This window comes from Silurus aristotelis, assembly GCF_946808225.1.
Source record: "Silurus aristotelis genome assembly, chromosome: 8".
Lineage (NCBI taxonomy): Eukaryota > Metazoa > Chordata > Actinopteri > Siluriformes > Siluridae > Silurus > Silurus aristotelis.
In genome coordinates, this window is record NC_139581.1 from 29,028,108 (window position 1) to 29,050,607 (window position 22,500).

Below are 22,500 nucleotides of genomic sequence, written 5' to 3' on the forward strand. Positions count from 1 at the left end.
GTGTGTGGGGGTGTGTGTGTGTGTGTGTGTGTGTGTGTGTGCTAATTAAACGGACAGCTAATTTGACAAACACGTACATCCGCGTACACACTCCGGGAAGCATCACTCAATCAGTTCTGGATACTGAGTTTCCCCAGACTCATCCTAAAGCAACACACACACACACACACACACACTGAAAATCTAGAATGGGTTGAATCGCTGCAGGCAGTCATGTAATTTTACACACACACACACACACACACACACACACACACACACACACACACACACATACACACACACACACACACACTGAAAATCTAGAATGGGTTGAATCGCTGCAGGCAGTCATGTAATTTTCCACACATAAACACACACACACACGTACACACACGTACACACATGCTATCCTGGATGAAGTATAATCTTCGTAAGTCTGTGAGCACAACCTCTCTGAGGCATTTTCTCTCTTTTTTGCGCGTGTGTGTGTGTGTGTGTTATCTCTCATGCACAGACATAGTCGCTGGGACTCATTTGCATATCAGGCCGTGTTGCTGCACATTAATTGGTCACCTTCGTTGTAGTCGCTCACCTTGGAATGTCAGAACTCTTAAGAGGTGTGAGATCTCTCACACACACACACACACACACACACACACACACACACACACACACACACACACACACACACAGGCTACAGATGGCACCATCGCTTGCCCTACGTGTGCGGTCAGTGCCCTCGGAGTACGCTGGAGTGTGATTGGCTGCAGCCGTATCCATGACAACGGCGTTTCGAAGGATTCCAACCGCGAACCGATTTACAGATTGTGTGTGTGTGTGTGTGTGTGTGTGTGTGTGTGTGTGTGTGTGTGTGTGTGTGTGCTCATAGAAAACATGTTCATAGACAGTATTGGCTAGGAAAACAAGGAAATAGGGTGCAAGATGGCAAAGGCAGGAGGGAGAGTCAGGAAAAATGTGTGCATGGGTGAGAGAAAACAGAAAGATGGACAGATCAAGGAGGTGAATCAGATGGATTGCTGCACTGTACATAAAAAAGAGGAGAAAATGTAAAAACATTACGCAATTTATGAACCGTAAACACAAAAAAAAATCTCTTGTCTCCACCCCTTTTTGTTTATCACAGCGACGGATGGGCAGACCGTTATGACGTGACGGACGGGTACGTGCGTGAGGCAGCAGGTGGGCTCACCATAAAACTGCGATCAGCCGAAGTGAAGTGGTTTGACGATTACTACTTAAAGTTACGTCCCGAAAACAACCTACGCAACCCATGGTTCCCGGAGTTCTGGCAGCATCGCTTCCAATGCAGGTTGAAGGGACATCCTCAGGAGAACCCGGAATACAATCGGACCTGTAGCAGTGAGTTCACACACAAGTTATTTTCTCTCACAATCCAACTAATTACCACCCAAGCCCATGATCTATGTAACACACCTTCATTTATGCATACACACTCCAGAGCCATTGCTATGTTAGTAGAATCAGGAAGGTGTGGGAAGGTGAAGGTGGGAGATGAGAAGAGTCTCACTTATTGATCAATGTATTCCTGAATATGTTTACATGTTAATGGGAGTGAAATCGTTTCATATGATAATCAGTGCCTCAGACTATTTAAACTGAAACCACTTAGCAACACTTAACAATAATCCCACACCTGGCCCAAACACAACTCTTACTTAACCCAAAACCACTTGCACTAACCCCTAATTTGAATAACCACATTACAATAAACTACAAATGACCAAAATGCAACTCCTGAACTTTATCCTAAACATATCGCAAAACAATCAGACTGAAGTCAAAAACTAATCACAAGCACAAGTTTGGCCCAATCAAAATCAATTAAACCCAATTTAATAAAATGTTTTATTGTAAACCATGTGCAGTAATTTACAGGTGACTAACCCTAGTTCAGCAACGGAAAATGTACCTACAGTGCAGTAACCCAAACTCAACTCCAGGTTAGCATCAAACTCAACCACAGTTCAATAACCCAAATGCAACCTCAGATCAATAACGTAAATTTAACCCTAGGTAAATAAGCTTATCCAAACGCAAATCAGCAGCTTAAATTCAACTTCAGTACAATAACCCAAACTCAACCCAAGTTCAATAACCCAAATTCAACCTCAGATCATCAGCCAAAACTCATCTCAAGTACAGTTATTCCAACTCAACCCCAGAACTCAAACCTATATTTACTACTAATACTTTAATACTAACCCAAACTCAACCCCTGTTCAATAACCCAAACTTAACCCCAGGTCAGTAATTTAAACTCAACCCAAGTTTAATAACCCAAACTCAAATACTGTTCTAAAACCCAAACTCAACTCTAGCTCAATAGCCCAAACTCAAGAGTATTGTAATTATCAAAAACCAACCTCAATTCAATAACTAAGTAAACCATAGTTGGGACACAAACCAAACTCAAGCCTAGTTCACTAACCAGCTAAACCCTAGTTTAATAACATTAACTCAACCCTGTTCTGGAACCTAAACTCAACTCTACCTTAGTAAACCAAACTCAAGATTAGTCTAATTACCCAAATTAACCCTGTTCGATAACTAACTAAACCTTAGGCCACTTATTTAAACTGAAACTTAGTTCACTATTTGACTCAACCCCAGTTCAGTAACCCAAACCCAACCCCAATTCATTAGGCTACTGATAATGCAAGATTAACAACTAATTTAACCCTCAGTTAATTAATGTTAACTTAAAATCTATCTTAGTTATTTCAACTCAGCCTAAATTCAATAAGCATCCCCAGTTCAATTCCTCAAACCTAAAACTAGTTTAATGCCCCAAACTTTAAAGCTCCAACCCCAACTCAAGCTCAGTTTAATAACCCAAACCTTATAATTAACCCAGAATCTGCCCAAACTCACCTAAGGAAATCACAGAATGGTCTTCATATGCAAATCTATCACAAATTCTGTGGGACATTTGCAATAACTTGCATACTGGCAGAAAACATGTCATTCATTTACTGTAAACCCATTTTACTAATACGCAATTGACCCAGTTTCAGTTAAATAACCCCAAAGTCCATTACACTAACTGAACCCATCCCAATCCCATTTTAGCCAATTATAATTAATCCGAAGCCTTTTCAGTAAGTGAGAAATGGCCCATCTCATTCAAGCTGCAATCAGCTGCGGATCCATTTTGGCAAGCGATAATTAACCTGAATGCGCTCCAGGAATGCAAACTCAACCCTGCTTTCAACAGCTGATAATTACAATGAGTTCAAACCCATTTCTATGAACCAGAATCGAGCCATTTCATATTCAGTCCTAAAACATTCTCAAGAACATGTCTGGAAAAAAAAGACCTTGAAACGATTGTAGACCTCCTCCATGTCCAGGTCACCTAACGGCATACGGTAGATCTCTTATCTTTACTTATCATCTTTACAATCCAGATCTGACTACAAAACAGCACATTATTCCTTTTTTATTCATTATTCTGTCCTTCCTTTTTTCATCAAAATCAGGATATTTCCCTTCAAGTGCCAGTCGTTTCGTTCCTCTGTTCTTCCAGCTTCTCTGTTTCTGCCCTCGTTACCTCTCTTCAAAAAAGGGAAGAATGATATTCCTTTCATTCTCGACTTTCTGTCTCATCCTGTAAATTTTTTTTGTTTCATTCATAGTGCGTACCTGGTGCACACACACACCGTTCGCGCGTCACATCAAAGCGGCGCGGTTTCAAAAAGATCAATTTCAATAAGAAAAGAATATGAATGGAACTCAATTTGTGTGCCCCAATGAGTTTTAGTTACAATGAGAAAGAGAGAGAGAGAGAGAGAGAGAGAGAGAGAGAGAGGTGTTCTGAGGGTAAACACCAGGGTTTTATTTCATAAACTCCAAACGCTGGACAACCAGCTAACAAGCGAAAGTGACAGGATTTCAGAGAGAATAGTTTCCTAGCTAAAACCGCTAATCCTACACATGCAATTAACATTACCTTACATTACAAGATCTCTGATAAAATTTTTTTTTATTTTATAATATTCTCTGCTCACAAGACAGCCAACAAACACAAGCCAATGTGGCAGGATTCCTGAAAGAATAGGCGCTTTATTCCCAAAATCTTCCCTGCTAATGCTAAACAGCTAACTAACAAGACAAATTCACACGATTCCTAGAGAATAGTTGTCTAATTTTTTATAAATTTCACTGCTAATGCTAAACAGCCATCAAACACAAGCTAACTTGGCAGGATTTCCGAGAGAATAGTTGTATTATTTGTATAATTTTCACCGCTAATGCTGAACAGCCAGCTAACAAGCTAACATGACGTGATTTCTGAGAGAGTAGTTGTTTTATTCCCATAATCTTCCCTGCTAATGTTAAACAGCTAACTAACAAGACAATTTCACATGATTCCTAGAGAATAGTTGTTTATTTTTTTTATAAATTTCACTGCTAATGCTAGACAGGCAGCAAACACAAGCTAATGTGGCAGGATTTCTGAGAGATTAGTTGTATTATTTGGTATAATTTTCACCGCTAATGCTGAACAGCCAGCTAACAAGCTAACGTGACAGTGTTTCTGAGAGAATAGTTAAGTCTGTGTTTCAAAAAAGACATGTCGTATGAATTCTCAAAGACAAAGCCAGCTGTCACTTTGACAGACATGCACACTGTTTAGCGATCACGGAAGAGCTGCGCAGGACGGATTTCCGTCATTATATTAGGATTAAATAAAAAAAAGAGAGAAATATATAAAATGTGACAGGTACTATAATTGGATTTCTATATATGAGGTACTTTGTAAAAAAAAAAATTGATGGGGTGCAAATAAAAATATCACTGACTAATGGCTCAAAGAAAAAAAGACCTGAACATCTAATTATTAAAGCAGCTACATATAACTTCAGTGTTCAAGAATGTGGATGATTGTGTCCAAACTGAGATTTGGAATGAATGGAATACAAACCTACACTAAACTTGTAAAGCAGAACAGAATCAATCATTTCAGCTGAGGTAGATACTTCACTACCTGTCTCACAGATGCTTTTCTTCTGTGGCTTTGTCCCTTCTAGGCCGGGATTCACTGCGGCAACAGTACGCCCAAGACACTAAGATGGGTTTTGTAATAAATGCGATCTACAGCATGGCATATGGTCTTCATAAGATGCAGAAAGCTCTCTGTCCTGGTATGGCGGGACTCTGTGATGCCATGCAGCCAATTGATGGCTCCAAACTGCTCGAGTTTCTTATGAAGACCAACTTCACAGGCGTCAGTGGAGAGCACATTTACTTCGATGAGAACGGAGATTCGCTGGGAAGGTACAGAATGCATTCAGTCAATCAGTGCAGACAGAGTTGGTAGGTTAGTCAGTCAGTCAGTCAGTCAGTCATTTAAACAGTCAGTCAGTCAGTCAGGCAGGCAGGTACCTTATTAGACATTCAGACAGTCAGACAGACAGTCAGACAGTCAGTCAGTCCTTCAATGTCAGTCAGTCAGTCATACCATCAGTCAGTCAGACAGTCAGTCAGTCCTTTAGTAACACGTCAGTCCGTCAGTCAGTCAGCCATTCAGTCGGTCAGACATTCAGTCATTTAAACAGTTAGTCAGTCAGACAGTCAATCACTTTGTCAGCCAGTCAGTGATTCAGTTGGGTAGTCATTTGATCAGTCAGACCATCAAACAGTTCAGTCACTCATATATTCAGTCAGATAATCACATAGACAATCAGTAAAAATCATCAGTCCACCATTTTTTTATTCATTCATACATTTATTCAGACACTTAGTCAGTCAGTCACACAGGTACCTTGTCAGTCAGTCAGACACAGAGTTGCTCAAGCTTCAGTCAAGAAACCAATCATTCAGTCACACAGACCATCAGATAAAGGCAGACTCTCAATCTTTGAGCATTTTTGGACTGAAAGAGAAGTGCTATGACCAACCAATCAATATATATATTATTATTGGAGTTAAGAATTAGGAACATGAGTGTACATAAAGCTATGTTTATGTGTGTGTGTGTGTGTGTGTGTGTGTGTGTGTGTGCATGTAGCTATGTGATCATGAACTTTAAGAAAAAGGGAAAAGACCACTACGACTACACTAATGTGGGCAGCTGGGACAACAGCGGCTTGCAGATAGACGATGACGAAATCTGGCCGAACAAAGACTCCATCATTAAGTCGGTCTGCAGTGAGCCATGCGATAAGGGACAGATCAAGGTCAGAGTCGCACACACATCGAATACTTTCCACTGCAGTAAAAAAACCATGCTATTCTCAGGGTCCGAGTATAGACACCTCCGGTTCTTTCATCTCAACTCGTTTTATTTTTACTCAGAATCAGAATTATCCAAAAAAAGCCCTTAATGCCCCTTTAACCCCCTCTTTTTGACCACACCCCAATTACCACTAACCATTATGAGCTACTTTATTGACCCTGGATTTACTAACCCCCACCCCACATGTTAGTGAAAGCACAGGTATTTATCTGATGTGCTATGGTTTCCTGAGTCTGAAGCTAAATAACTTTTTTTCAGTCTCTGAAACGTGCAGCAATGCAGGTAATGTAATGTAAATTAATGTTGCTTGGGAGCTTAAGAAAAGCTGGAGGTTAAAGTTTTCATTCCCACTGGACTCAAATACCTTATAAGATGCAGCTTTCTCTGTCCTGGTATGGCTACTTGACTGTTCCAAACAGTTTTTCATTAAGACCAATTTCATAGGCGTCAATAGAGAAGCACATTTACTTTAAAGAAAACAGAGATTTGCCAGTAAGGTGAATTAGTCAATCAGTGCAGACACAGAGTTGGTAGGTCAGTCAGGCAGACTGTAATTTAGACACCTTGCCAGTCAGTCAGTCAGTTATTCAGACATTCAGACAGTCAGTCAGTCAGTCAGTCAGACAGTCATTTAAACACAGTCAGTCAGTTAGTCAGTTAGTTTGTCAGCCAGTCAGTCAGCCAGTCAGTCAGTCACCTAGTCAAACAGTCAGTCAGTCAGTCAGCCAGTCATCTAGTCAAGCAGTCAGCCAGTCAGTCATCTAGTCAAGCAGTCAGCCAGTCAGTCAGTCAGTCACCTGGTCAAACAGTCAGCCAGTCAGTCAGTCAGTCAATCAGACAGTTAGTCAGTCATTTAGTCACCTAGTCATACAGTCAATCAGTCAGTCAGGCAGTCAGTCAGTCAGTCAGTTAGTCACCTAGTCAATCAGTCAGTCAGGCAGTCAGTCAGTCAGTTAGTCACCTAGTCAAACAGTCAGTCAGTCAGTCAGTCACCTAGTCAAACAGTCAATCAGTCAGTCAACCCAAACCCAAGAGCCTGCTGTTGGAAAGCATGTGAGGGAGAGATGGAGGTTAGAGTTTTCATTCCCAGTGGACTCTAACACCTCGACCGAATTAGTGAAATGTCACTGTGTGCCTTAATGACATTTCTCTAAGTGGTAACAAAGTTCGTCCTTGATTTATTACATGTTAAATGGACTGATGAGTTCCAGCAGGCCTGCAGTGATTCACTTCGCTAAGCTCATTTAACAATTTCAGAGGTGATAAATTAAATCAAACTTTTCTTTTTTCACATTTAGTTCAGCTTCAACCTGTAATTGGCTCCTTAATTAACCAGGAGCACAGAAGGAGAGCACACCGGTCTGTTTAGTGTTCCACTGAAGCAAATCTATCTATCCGTCTATCCTTTTTTTTCTGTCTGTCCGTCCGTCCGTCCGTCCGTCCTCTCTCTGTCTGTCTGTTTCTCTTTTCTTTTTCTCAATGTTTCACACTGTGTTTCACTGTCTCTGCAGGTTATCCGTAAGGGCGAGGTGAGCTGCTGTTGGACGTGCACCCCCTGCAAGGAAAACGAGATTGTGTTTGATGAGTACACATGCCGAGCCTGCGAACTCGGATCATGGCCTACTGATGACCTCACAGGTACGGCGACAGCCAGACGGAGTGAAACCTGTGAATTTCTTAATGCTGTAATGCTGGGGATTTAGTTGAACTTCTATTTGAACACAATGCAATCCTATTTCCTATCCTATTTTTTCAATTACGATTAAACTTGAAAACGTACACAACAATGCCAGGGGTTTTTAAAAGAAACTAGAGTTAGCGCAGTGTCACTGTGGCAACTCCGGAACTTACTCCATAACGGAAATACAATTCATAGTGCGTTGTTTTGCGCATGCATGAAACCCTTCCTACTTCTTGGTCATCGCTAACGCTAGCGATATCAACTGTTTAGTGTTTTATGTCCAGCTTCAAGAATTTCTCTTAAAAGGAGATTGAAGGAATAAAGGATGGAAGGAATGAAGACATTTGTTGAAGTATGCTGAAATAAGTCACAGTATATAGAACACATCTTTAGAAAATTTAATTCGTTACTGTACTTAAGTAGCTTTTTTGCAAATCTGCACTTTACTGAATTGTTCCTATTTGGGGAGACTTTAACTTGTAATTGTACTTTTTTACTCAAATACGTTCTGCGATATCAGTCGTTGAGTGAAAAAAAATTCCAATCAAGTCACCAATTGGGGTCAAGGACTCGCTTTGTTTTCAACTTGTTTCAATATCACCAATATACAGTTCAGTATCAGTTCAACTGACCATTTCGAGAGGAATAAATGAGGAAGAAACTACTGACTCGAACTCGCCAAAACACCCGTGACCTCATTTACAAGTTTTTTTTAAGTAGTTAAAAAGAAGATTTTGGGCTCATGATAATTTGAATTGAAATCAATCAGTGTTTGAGTCAAGTATCGTTCTACAGTATTAATAGATCAGCGTGAGTCTTTTCACATAAACTGAGTTGATTAAGCAAAAGAGATAAAAAAATTATAATAGGAACATTATAGCCATAATAAATCATAGTACTTTGGATACTTAAATACATTTTAAGGCAAGTACTTTTTACTTTGTAAGTTTAAAGGGACACGTTTACTCAAATTTTAATGTCTTTCTACATGAACTCAAATACATGAATTGTGCACTTCATCCAACCCTGTTCGTTACTTTCCACCTCTGCCACTAGATTTTGGAATGTGCTTGTTGAGATTTGTGCTCAGATACTGATGTAGGTGAGGTGAGAGCTCCTATTCACTCCAAAGGTGTTCAGGGTTGAGGGTCAGAGCTCTGACACAGGAGATCTTCCACTCCAAACCATAGAAAGCATAAATATCTTCATGGAGCTGGCTTTGTGCAGACATTGTCATGCTGGAACAGGTATAATTCTCCTACTTTATCTTATACAAATGTGTACCTCCATCTTTGTGGAAACATTATGGAGAAGAAGCTGGAAAAGTCTGCTGTCCTTGAACTTTTGTCCATGTAGTGTATATGCATTTCATTTACATCTACATTGTGAAAAAGATTGAATCCTTTCAGGTTTCATGTTTCCGTTTGAGTGGGTTGCATGGATTGAGGAGATCAGCTCCGTTCCTTGTCTTTGATTGCTGCTTTTGTGTTGCTCTTGAACCTCCTTTGTACCACCACAGGCTTGTTTTAAGCTTTTCTCTGGTAGATGCTAAGATCCTCCTTGTCCTTGAACATCTGCTTTACTCCAGCATTAGTCTTCTCTGTACATTGTTGTAATCAACAGAATAGCCCTCGTCCTTCAGGTGTAGGTGGAAGATCGAGTCCTCCTTGTGTGTGTGTATGTGTGTGTGTCCTCTTATACATATATTTGACATGACAGTGCCATCTTTTCGTCGACAGCAGATGAAATACAGACATGCTCACGATTCGTGTCTGAAGTTATTACACGTGTACCGAGCGATATGTCCTTGCACTTATTGACGCCTGTAGTCGGATGATGTTGTAGACAGAGCGCTCGGATTTGGTGTGGCGTATCCCTGCTAAGCCTGGTATTTGGCCGTTCGGAAATCGATCCTGAGAGATCCATTTTTCTGTGTATCTTGGGAAGTCTGTGCAAACGTCAAGTGGCGTCTGCTGGGTAAAGGGCTGCCATGCGGGACCTCGTCGATAGCATTTACTTTCTCACGCTATGACCTTTTTTCGGATAGATGTTTACTCTTTGCCTGTGCTTAGGCTGCAGGCTTTTATATATATCAATATATATATCAGCTTGAGCAAAAGCAGTGTTACATCTCAGCTATGACACATTGTGTGATAATGAAATTTCCAATCAATATTGACAAAGCTATTTTGACAATAACGGCTGTATGTTGAGTTATTTTCAGAGGACAGTAAATCTATACTGCTATACAATCTGCACATTGACTATTCTAAAATAGATCCAATTTTCATTTCTATAGTATTGTCCCTTTAGACCATATACTAAAAAGGTTACTGGAATGTGAGGGGGTGCACTCTTTTGTGCTGTAGTTATATACAGAATACAACTTGCAAATGAAAACCCGATCGGACACTCAGAAATTGCGCTATTAATATGAAAATATGATAAAATGAGAAAATAAAAGAAAGTAAGAGAAGATACGAGAAAATAAACGTATATTATGTAAGGTATATTTTGATGTGTAGATGCAATACTTTTGTTAGATGTTCCCGATTGCCATGAACTAGTTTGTGCATCATAATTTTACGTTTGTTGCATTTCTTTTTGTAATTTCGTTAAAAAATAATCTTTGGTTCGCATTTTCTAGCTCGGATTAAAAAAATATATATTTTTTCGCTTTATAGGCAATTTTTTTAGATTGAAAAAAAAATCTCAGATGTGGAACTTTTGGACTCAGAAGTATGTAAAGAGAAAGAGGGAGAAAAGAGAGGGAGGGATGGAGAGAGGGAGGGATAGAGGAAAGGATTTGATGGCGAAATTCTGCATTGCGAACTAATTGGGTAAATCAGATTTGAATTACTCTGCCTGGCTTGGTGTTTACATGCATGGCTGGGTGTGCTGTGGTGTATGTTAATGAGACAGACAATGGGATAGATAGATAGATGGATGGATGGATGGGTGGATGGATGGATGGATGTATAAAAAAGGGGCAGTTTGTAATCAAACGGCTTTCACGTCTCCCCGGAGATGAATTGTTTCATTTCGGCGTGTGATTTTTCATTAAGCCTTCAATAAGGAGTCGAATACAAGGATACGCGGCGTCTGTCGAGGCAGTTAATAAAGCAGAGACGCCTCCAGACAGACAGATAGACGGAGCGACATGGTTCTGTTTACAACTTTTCACATTCACGTGCCGACATGTTTCACTTCATTTCGCTTCACTGAAATGAGAAATAATGAGAGAGAGGGAAAGAGAGACCGGCAGACATACTTATGGTTTCTTCCTCATCGAGTGCATTATGAACGGAAACGAATAACCGTAAAAGAAGCGGCACAGGCGTAAATAACCGGGAAGTGAGTTCGTGAATAATTAACGAGGCCGATAAATAATGGATGAGCTCGCCGTTATACCGCAGAACCTTCATGCTCACGCCCCGGAGTCTTGTGAGAGAAACCAAGAGCAATACTGCTACGATCATCTCTCTCTCTGTCTGTTTATTTATCCTCGGTTCCGTGTTACTCTCTCCAGCGTGTTTGTCGTTCTTTCTTTCTTTACATTCTCAGTAGAATTTCCTGTCACGCTGGGCTGAATATCAAATTGTAAAAAGCTCGCAACAGTCGCCCTGCCAGTTGGCAGACGCCCTTATCCACGGCGATTTACAAATATCTCATTCGTACAACTAAGCAGTTGAGGGCCGCCCAAAAGTGGCAGCTTAGTCGTCATGGGATTTGAACTCACAACCTTCTGAGCAGAGTTCCAACATCTTAACCACTGAACTCCCCCCCTTTATTTTTTATTTGTTTACTAATGCAGTAGCTGATATACCACTGTGAAGCCGATACCACTGCTATGAACCTCAGACTTAGGTCTAGAAGCAGAAGCATATTGGTAAAAGATGTCCAGATGTGAGGACATTTTTATTTACAATAATGGTATTTGGCAGACGCCCTTATCCAGAGCGACTCATTCATACAACTAAGCAGCAATGGGGTCAATGCCTTGTTCAGGGGCTCAGAAAATGCAGCTTGCTGTGGCTGGGATTTGAACTTGTGATCTTTGGCTACCAAGTCCAATGCCACTAAGCCACTAAGCTTCAATGCAATGCAGTGAAGACAACATTTAAACAAGAACATGTTAGTGGTGTGGAGGGCCTTAATATGGAGCTACAATTGCCAGGAAGAGATTCGGACTCATGTGCCCATCATTAAACCAATTGCTGGATCTCTGCAATGGTGTCAAAGCGAGCTGGATCTTCATCTTTGGAAAGAGGACGAAGTCCATAGGAACCAAATCTGAGCAGGGTGGGTGTGGAAATGAAATTGGCGAGTCCTAATTTGCTGTCTATTATAAAATTCCAGACGTTGTAGCGCATGTGGTCAGAATAGCTCCAGTTGCACAGCTCTTGATGTATGACTACGACTTATAAAGGCCGGTGCTCCCTGCGACTGTGCGTGCAGCCTTGTGCGGCCATCTGTTAGCATGTTATAAAACTAGTCTCTAAAAATTTTTTTAACGCCACCAACTTTATCAGCGCGTAATTCATGCAGCGCGCATTTCCGTCTGACCATTTGGAATACAAATATCAATAAATCAATATAAAAGCGGCGAAATTCAAACTTTCAACGCAACACACATTTATTCATGACGTCCTTTATTTACACAGATCTGAAAAATAAACTCCAGGGCAAATGATTTTGAATCGCTGAACATTTGTTTTGCGTCAAGTCTCAAATCCAGCAGCAGAACCGGCAATTACAACCGTCCGTGTGGAAACAACACAATTTCTTTCTTCGTGCTCCATGTTGAGTTTGGTTTCACTGATAATAAACATATATAGTATCTTAAATATGTAATATCTTAAATATGTAGTAGCTGAAATATGATATATCTGAAATATGTAGTATCTGAAATATGTAATATCTGAAATATGTAGTATCTGTATTCGACTTTATTCTGTATTGCTGGAAGCAGACCAGATCTTTTCCCTATAAGACATGTTTGAAAGACCCATAGTGTTTATATTAGAGTCTGGGCCAAAATGTTTATGTTGGAGGGCATATGTGCAGCTTCTGAAAGCCCTTACGAGCTGACTGTACAACAAGACATGCTTACTGTCCATATGTGGTGATGTTCTTTATGCTAAACATTCTGGAGAAATGAGCTCACTTACATCTTGTATGTTTTGAGATGCGGACAATAGCAACGGCTCAGATATATAGACGAGACAGGACGTTAGATCGGGAGGACGGTTCGTTTGGCTCTGAACCCCTCCGAGCAAATCCTGGGTGCTCGTATCAAGATGCTGAACCTTCTGTAAATAAACCTGGTTTGCTAGAAAGACGGTGTCTACAGAGATTTTTTCTAAGCAACAGCTACTCTTTTGCACAACCCGAAATATACATCATTTCCTGACGTCACAAACAGGATAAGAAATATACATCACATACATTTGCATAAAGCACCATATTTACCCATGTTGTTAGGGTATTAAAACGTGCTGAGTTGTGATTACTCGTGAGTTAACTCATGACGATCGTATGATTAATCGTGATGAAATATTTTAATTGATTAACAGCCCTAATATATATATATATATATAGCTCAAGTGTGCACATACTGTACACCAATGGATCGAAGCGGAATGAAGCTGATTACACCATAAAACAGACATACAGCTGCGCACATCTGGCCTTCTATCCTCATGTCTCATAGGTACTGTTTTCTCTCGCCTTGCTGCCTGTCAACCGTTCCCCATCTGTCTTTTCCTACCTCATTATCTCAGCATACTTGTTTCTCCTTTGTATTTCTCCCTCTCTTTGCTCTGTTCTTTAAGTCTGGTACTTTCCATCCATGCATCTCAGTGTTTTCGGTCTGGATGTACAGTATGTAAGGGCTGTTCCGCCCAGACGGATATAATAAATAAATAAACAAATAAATAAATAAGTAACGACACAAACAACGCGTCACCTCTCCGAATCTCAGGAGGCGATGTACTGACACATCTTTTGCAGCGAGCGCTGCAGCGCCTCCTTCCCCCGAGGAAGAGCTGTCATTTATTTTAACATTTGGGTTCATAAAATAAGGAAGTGCAGCTCCGGGATCGATCTCCCTCGTCGTACAAAAAGGCTGAGGCTTTTCATCTGTCAGACAATTCATGCTTTCCGTTTCGGGTTTGTTAACACCCCGATTTACTCGGAGCTACGCTGTTTATATCGAAGAATAGAAATAGACATAGAAATAGAATAGAAGAGAATAGGCAATTTTTTTTTTTGCAATCTGACTTTAAGGAACAGAAGGATGTATTCCGAGTCAATCGATATTTAGGGGGTTTAAGCATGAAATGCTGCAGCCCTATTCATATTGTGGAGATTATTATTATTATTGCGCCTTAAAACCCAGTATCAACCCAGTTGGCCAAAGTTGGCCAAAGAAAGCGCTACAGTGCAAAAAACACATTTTTGGCCATAGCTCGTACAAGGTTTGTCGTAGACTCAAAACTGGAATCCTTGGGTCAAAACAAAGAAAATGCCTATTGACATATTTGCTCTACGAAGTTCCTTTTTTCCGTAAAATTGAGTTATGTTAAAAAGATACTTTTGCGAACTAGTCCTCGGTTTGTCACACCATTGGAACAAAACCAGTGAAGCAATGTTCAGTGATCATTAATAGGTTCAGGGATTTTTAATAATTATAAAAAAAACGTTCAACTTAACATCGCAAAGGCTCTCCAAAACGTTCGAAGCAGGCGGGGCCACTTTTACGAAAATGGCTATAACTCCTGAACGGAATGAGATATCTTGACAAAACTTGGTATATGTCCTTAATCTTTGGTGAATTCTGACCTGAATTTTGCCATGTAGAGTCTCTGTCCAATCTCCCATAAGGGTTTATGAGGACATTTGCGCATGTCAAAAAACATGGCCGCCATCTGCCAATTACTTGTAAGCACCTGTTAGACAATGTTACTAGAGGTCTATTACAACGAACTCTGTGGGCATGTTCCTGATGTCTTTTTCCTTATGACCTTTAGTATCTCAGATGCTTGAAGCCTGCTAATCGCTGCTTGCAGCTATATTTTATATTAGTATTTGGCAACTGAGGGCCTTTTTCAATGGCCCAGTGTTTTTTCAAGTGGCAGCTTGGTGGTGTTGGAATTTGAACTCATGACCTTCCATTCTACAGCTTAACCACTGAGCTACGACTACACACATGAAGCTTCTGACACGTAACCCGATTCTGAATAAACTTTCTTTGTTGTAAATATTGTCAGATGCTATAATTATGAGAAAGGGAAAATTAAATATACTTTTCTCAGTAATTTTTTTCACTCTTGCTTGTCTCATTTCAGGTTGTGACCCAATTCCGGTTGAGTACCTGCACTGGGGTGACCCGGAGCCGATCGCCGCAGTGGTTTTCTCCTGCCTCGGCCTCCTGGTGACATTCTTCGTGGCAGCCGTGTTTGTAGTGTTCCGCGACACGCCCGTGGTGAAGTCATCCAGCCGTGAGCTCTGCTACGTCATCCTGTTCGGGATCGCCCTGGGCTACGTCTGCACCTTCTGTCTGATTACGAAACCACGTGTCATTTCCTGCCTCCTGCAGCGCCTTGGTGTGGGCCTGGCCCCCGCACTGAGCTACTCGGCTCTGGTCACCAAGACCAACCGCATCGCACGCATCCTGGCAGGCAGCAAGAAGAAAATCTGCACCAAGAAGCCACGTTTCGTTAGCTCATGCGCACAGCTCGCCATTTCCTCCGTGCTGGTCATGGTGCAGCTCGGCATTATCGTTGCGCTGCTCATCCTCGAGCCGCCGGACCTTGTCTTCCACCATCCGTCTATCCGAGAGGTCCGGCTTATCTGCAACACCAGCACCCTGGGCGTGGTCGCTCCGCTCGGCTACAATGGGGTACTGATCCTCAGCTGCACCTTCTACGCTTTTAAGACGCGCAACGTGCCGGCGAACTTTAACGAAGCCAAACACGTGGCGTTCACGATGTACACCACGTGCGTCATCTGGCTGGCGTTCGTGCCCATCTACTTCGGCTCGGACTACAAGATCGTGACAACGTGCTTCTCTGTGAGCCTCAGTGGCACTGTTGCACTCGGATGCATGTTCGCACCCAAAGTCTACGTCATCCTGGCCAAGCCAGAGCGCAACGTGCGGAGCGCCTTCACCACCTCTACAGCCGTCCGCATGCATGTGGGCCGGGGCAAAAAGACACCACCGCCCACCAGCAGCCTTGCCAACTTGTGGAGGAGACACCCCTCATCCCGGGACAGGCTCAGGTGTGTGTATTGCATTTCTAAATTAATAATGGAATGTCCCCTCTTGGGGGGACATTCCAGTAAGTGCTTTGCTGCCTGAGAGAAGCTGTAATGTGATTACACCAATAAATGTGTTGGACATACAAACACACTCAAAATTACACTCTTTTTACCAGAGATGTAGATAAAAAATACATAGACAGTGAGACAGAAACTTAGGGAACAGATAGTGGGACACACTGGACCAGTAACCATAAAGCGTTTGAAAATCGATTATGACACGAATAATCCTAAGTGAACCAAACTCACTGAACATCAGTCAGTTCCTAAGAAACCAAATCAAGAATACACAATGGTGACGAGATACAATAGTGATAACTATGCCATTCTCAAGAGTAGTCACAAAGGGGCGGCAGAGTAAAGAGGCGACAGCTTGAAGCGTTAAAATTGCTTTTGTTCCTGATATGAAAACCAATGCTTTAGGTAGGGTCGGACTCACAAATTTAGCTAGAAATGTGTTACGTCGCAGATTCTGGGACAAGATGAATAGCAGGATGGATAGATAGATGGAAAGAAGGATGCATGGAAAGAGGAATTGATATGAAAATATTTGGAAGGGTGGATCAATGAAAGAATTGATTGATGGATAAATTGATGGCTGGATAGAACAATAGATATGCTATATAGATGTCTGACAGCCAGGATCAATGTACAATAGAAGGATAAAGGCATGGAAGGGTGGTTGAATAGAGAATAGATGGATGGATGGATGGATGGATGAATGGATGGATGGATGGATGGATGGATGGATGGATGGATGGATTAAAAGATGAGCCAAATGAGGAATACACAATGGTGGGAAACGAAATTTGACTAACCATGGATGAGATGTCGATAGCGATATTGATGCAGTACTTGAGAGCAGCCACAAGGATGCAGCAAAGTAAAGTGGTGACAGCTTAAGAGTTAAAATGGCTCCTGTTCCCGAAATGAATCTTGACAATTGTGTATGATCGGACGCACAAATTTACCAAGCAAGGTGTTCGTACTTCACAGATTTCGGGACCTCCCTTGCGTCGTTGTTCTGGTTGGCTTGTAAATTTTGTAACAATAAACTCTTTGGCCCATTGACTTCCATTTCACGCTTGCAAATGCTAAAGACTGAGAACGCGTGACCGTAACATTGTTACGTACTACTTTTTGAGCATCCCATTCCACATCTAGTCCCCATTTGCTTTTATAATAAGCTCCTTACATCTGACAGGATGTTCCACTTGATTTTGTGAGATTTCATTTAGCCACTAGAACCTTGGTAAAGTCTGGTATTAATGAAGGTGAGGTAATGAGGCCTCAGGTACTGTTACAATTCAACCAAACGTGGTTGTGGTCAGCACACTATAGCTAAAGATCTTCCACTCCAACCTTGTAAACCATATCTTCGTATCTTAACAGAGGCTGGAACAGGTTTGCGTTTGTGTCTCGAAAGTTAGCGAAAAAAAGATTTAGCAGAGGATATATTAAATGATACGAAGGAAGTCTGAATGTTTTTGAGATCCTGAGGTAGCATTTGCAGCAGAGTTGTTTTATAGACTCCGCCATGAATTCTTTTAGATGTTTTTCAGGGGAAAGTTCTGAGGAGCAATTTCTGAGAATGTTCTATGTAGAACCCTAGCAGGCGAAGAATCCTTTATTTAGATTGGATAAACAACAGTCAAGAGCTGACAGGAGGTAAAACACAGGCACATTTCCTATTACTGATGTCGTTTCGAACAAAAAAGGAGGGAAGGGCAATATTGAAGGGACGGGTAGAGTGAGCGAGAACCTTTGCTGAATCAGCATTCTTTTAGTTCAATGCCCGAGATCTCATTAATGGAAAAGTATTAAAATTTGTTTTCAGTTTTCTCGTTGTGTATCTGCATCCACCCCCTTTTCTTTTCTTCCGCTCTCGCTTTTTGGAAGTACTCAATCAACACTACATGATAAAATCCACATACTCGAAATGAGATAAGTTGGAACTAACGAGGCTAATTAACCCCAAGGGAGCAGAAAGAAAGAGAGAGATCGAGAGAGAGATAAACATAGCTCTATTATTGCTTTTTGTGGTTCCACAGCAATTCGTTCAAATAAATGATCGTGACCTTTTATTTCAAATACAGAAGAATGAAAACAAGAAAGAAAAAAAAAACGTCCTGTAATCAAACATCTATGAAATATCCTTCTGTCTCTGTCAATGTGCTTAGAACAGCTGGATAGAAGAAAATCGATGAAAATAAAAGGATGGATGGGACGGATAAAAGGATGAATGTATAGAAGGATGCATCGAAAGAGGAATAGATGGATAGAATCGATAGATAGATAAATGGATGTCTGGCTAAAAGGATGAATGAATAGAAGAATGTAAGGATGAATGCATGGTTAGATCAGTGAGTGGAAGAAAGAAAAAGTAGAACGATGGATAAAGAAATGGATGGCAAAATGGATGGATGGAAAAAAGTTTGCATTATAAGAAAAGTGAATAAAAAAGTAGATGGAAGAGTGGGTGAATGGAGAATGGATGGATGTAAAGATGACTGGATAGAAAAAAAGATTGATGGATGGCTGGCTGGCAGGGAAGAATGGATAAATAAATGAATTAATAAAAGGTTGGATAGCAGGATGATGGAAGGATGAATGGCAGGATGTATGGCAGAATTGATTGAAGAATGTATGAAGGATGATAGAAGAAAGGAAATATGGATGGATGGATAAATGGATGGAAAAAAGTATGCATGATAAGAATGGATAGAAAAGTAGGGTGGGCGAATGGATGGATGGATGGATGGATGGATGGATGGATGGATGGATATATCACCCAATGGCAGGATGAATGGATAACAGTATAGACAGTAGGATGGATGAACTGAAGGACAGAAGGATGGATAGCGAAATAACATTAAAAAAATGAGGAAATGAGAATGTGATGTTTCATAAATATAACTGTAAATGAATAGAAATTATGATTTCTTATGAACAAATCATACAATTAATCCTATTTGTTTGCTTTTTGTAGCTCAAACGGTAAATCAGTGACTTGGGCTCAGACGGAGCGCAACTCCAAAGGTGGCCACTTGTGGCAGCGTCTTTCCTTCCACATCAAAAAGCGCGAGAACAACCAGACGGCCGTCATCAAGCCGTTCTCCAAGGCGTCGGAGGACGTCACGCCCGACAGCGCTACCGATAAAATGCTATACGAGGTCACAGAGAGCGAGGAACGATACCCTGTCCTGTATCGGCCCCAGACGCCGTCACCGATCAGCACCGTGAGTCTGAGGCCGGGAGAAATCCTGGGCCGGAGTCAAGCCCCTGATGATGAACAGATCATTAGTGTTTCCTCGTACGTCACCCAGTCGTCCCGTAAAGACAGCGGATCAGGTGCTGCAGGGATAGGACCCGTTGGGGGCGGAGTTGCCAGCGGAGCCGTGGCAGTTGTGGGCGGAGTCTCAAGCTCATCCCAGGGTTCGCTAATGGAGCAAATCAGCTGCGTAGTGAATCGTTTCACAGCTAACATTAGCGAACTGAACAGCATGATGCTCTTGAGTTCACCACAGCGGCCTCCCAAAGTCCCGCCCCCTTACTTCCTGTCCCGAGACATGTCCATGCCTGCCACTATGACGACCTATGCTGAAATTCAACCCCTTCCACCCGTGGAGTCAAACGGTGGCCGTCCATCCACATCCTGCGCCCTCGGAGGTCCTCCGGACGTTAAAGAGAAGATTTTGGAAACGGTGGTTCACGAGGCCCAGGCTCCAAAAAGTGAAATGGAGGAGATTCTCACACTAACGCCGCCCTCGCCGTTTAGAGATTCTGTTGCATCAGGAAGCATTTCCAATTCTCCTGCCTCAGAATCGTCAACCAAATACGAGTGTTTGGTACTGAGGCATTACAGCCAGAGCTCCTCGTCCTTATAATGACTTTGGTCATGAGGGAAAAAAGGCTCAAGATATAAGATAACGGTTTTCCGGTGTGCGTGTTTACATGTTGTCGCTGTTGAATTTGACAAACATTCAAATGTCCTTAGAGGACTTGAGAATTCAGGAAATGTCAAGAGGTGGATGGGAAAACAGAGAAGATTTTAAAACCCTGGAGTTGAGAACAGGAGGATGAAATATTCGGAGGAGAACCGATGATGGTGAAGCTGAAATCATTGAATAATAGTGTCCCAGAGGATATAATCGAATCACACATGTGCAGACCAACAGCAAGTGCTCTAGGACTATAGTCTCAGGAAAGAGTTATTGCATGATATCGAAATGATGAATAGAGCGATGAGATGATACTAGGTGTATCTTTTGTAAACGGTTCCGCCATTGACAATGATGGACGACTATTACAAAATCTAGACAAAAAACCTGAACAATATAGAAAAAGGACAACGTTGTACAGATATGTAGGATGCAAATGACTAAAACTCGTATCTCCTTAAGAGAAATATATGCAGTGCTGCAAGGAGCTAGAAGTGACAGAGGGACCAAAGTGATAAAGAAGGGAAGCAGGAAGATATATCTAGGTTTGAAAAAGACAAAGAAAGGGCAATACGCAATTTTCGAAACCGTACAGGAAAAACGGTAGATAGAGTAGCAATGTGGATTAAGGGAAACATGTGAGAAAGGTGAAGTATACGACCTTGTTCCCCAAAAAAAAATTTTATGTATAAAGGTAAATTGGATTTGCTTATGGTCCAATCACGTTGCTCCAATAATTTACCTCATCGCCATCGCACAGGTCATGGTCGTATTTAACAGAAACGTTTTACACAAGGTTCGCCTTCTGGAAAACCGTTGATATGAGATACTTTAGACCAATGAATCGGGTAAATTTATCAGTATAGCTAATATTGTCCCAATGAATCAGGTAAACTAATTAATTTATTTGCAATCATCGCAATGAATCCAGTGTATATATATCGTTTTAATTGAGATTGTCCCAATAAATCGGGTGAGCCACAAATAATTTCCCTTTTAGGACCTTTCCTTTTGAGAACTCTGGGATGGATAAAAACGTTTTGTACCAAAGCGAAAATTTACAAGACTATGCTATATATTTTAGCCAGTAGAGGACGCTGAATGCAGCTAGCCAAGAGTGTAAAAATGCTCCCCTAAGACATAACAAAGGTATGTATTGCTGAGAACTAGACAAGACAATAATACAATTAAAAATACAAGTGCTCGAACGAGATGGAGAACAGAAATATCAAGGTTGAAAGAATAGATTCCCAAATGCGATACAACAGTTTCAATTGCGGTATTACGGGGACTGAAAAGAGGACGGGTGTCACTGACATACAGTATTTAGTGTGCGTGTTTACATGTCACTGTTACATTTTTGCCAAACGTAGAGGCTACAGAAGCTTCAAAGACGTTCAATGGACATGTGATTAATATTTTTTTATGTTTGGTCGTTATGTTTGGTAGTTGCCTTAAATATAAACGGCTGTCATCTAATTAGAGAGATTTTTTTTATCAAGTGTTTACTCTGTGTGTGGGATTATGGGGACCAGAACACTCACAGGGATATGAGGACCATCCCTCTAAATCTGGAACCAGGCAAAGAGATTAGCAAGGGCTGAGAAACATTTAAACCAGTGTTGTTTGGTAACACATATATATACACACACCCACACACACAAACACAATTACACACACAAATGGACAAGTTAAAACTGAGGACTTGCTTTAGATGCACTTGGCCCCAGGACCTGCACAAAGTGCTTTGTTTTCTGTCCTGCAAAATCCTGTAAATATTTACATACATGACAATTTGGTTTTTCTTTGGTTCCCATTTTCTACTTTCCTTTTCTTTCCCTTCTCAACTTTCTCTTTCCTTATTTTGCCTTTCCGGCCCATTTATCTTCCTGTGCGTTCCAAACACCCAGGATGATCAATTCAGAATTATGAATGTACATTCTTTTTTGTGAACCTTGAATAGCATGGGACCAAATTTCTCATACCTCTGTGACTCCTCTCAACCTTAGAGGTGTTTTTATTTTATTTTTTGCCAGACTGAACACAATACTAGTGGATCAAATACTAGTGAATCTAACTGTGTCTTTTACTTGAGTGACAAGATCGTGATTGTTAAACTATTAATTTCAGATTGCCACAAAAGATCAGAGTAACTACTGTCATACACTGAATTTATTTGCTATATGTTTAGCCATTGATTAATCAACGGAGTAAAAAAATTCATTCAAATATATTAAAATGGTAATACTCAATTTAACACACAGTGATGCCATTTGCATTTGCAGTTTCATTCG

The 22,500-nt window shown here is 41.1% G+C and overlaps 1 protein-coding gene and 1 long non-coding RNA gene across 2 annotated transcripts in view; one reads left to right on the forward strand and one right to left on the reverse strand.

Annotated features, from left to right (window-relative positions):
• Positions 1-21,400, forward strand: part of grm5b (glutamate receptor, metabotropic 5b) — a 45,937-nt gene extending 24,537 nt beyond the window's left edge. Inside the window, exons 5-10 of the mRNA XM_083548734.1 lie at positions 1,127-1,362; positions 5,055-5,301; positions 6,035-6,203; positions 7,774-7,900; positions 15,293-16,226; positions 19,255-21,400. Of these exons, the coding sequence (XP_083404860.1) occupies positions 1,127-1,362; positions 5,055-5,301; positions 6,035-6,203; positions 7,774-7,900; positions 15,293-16,226; positions 19,255-20,152 (2,611 nt within the window). The 3' untranslated portion in view covers positions 20,153-21,400. The remainder of the gene's footprint in view (positions 1-1,126; positions 1,363-5,054; positions 5,302-6,034; positions 6,204-7,773; positions 7,901-15,292; positions 16,227-19,254) is intronic.
• The window catches only part of LOC310730002, a 124,416-nt gene that overhangs the window by 36,329 nt on the left and 65,587 nt on the right, over positions 1-22,500 (reverse strand). The window lies entirely within an intron of this gene.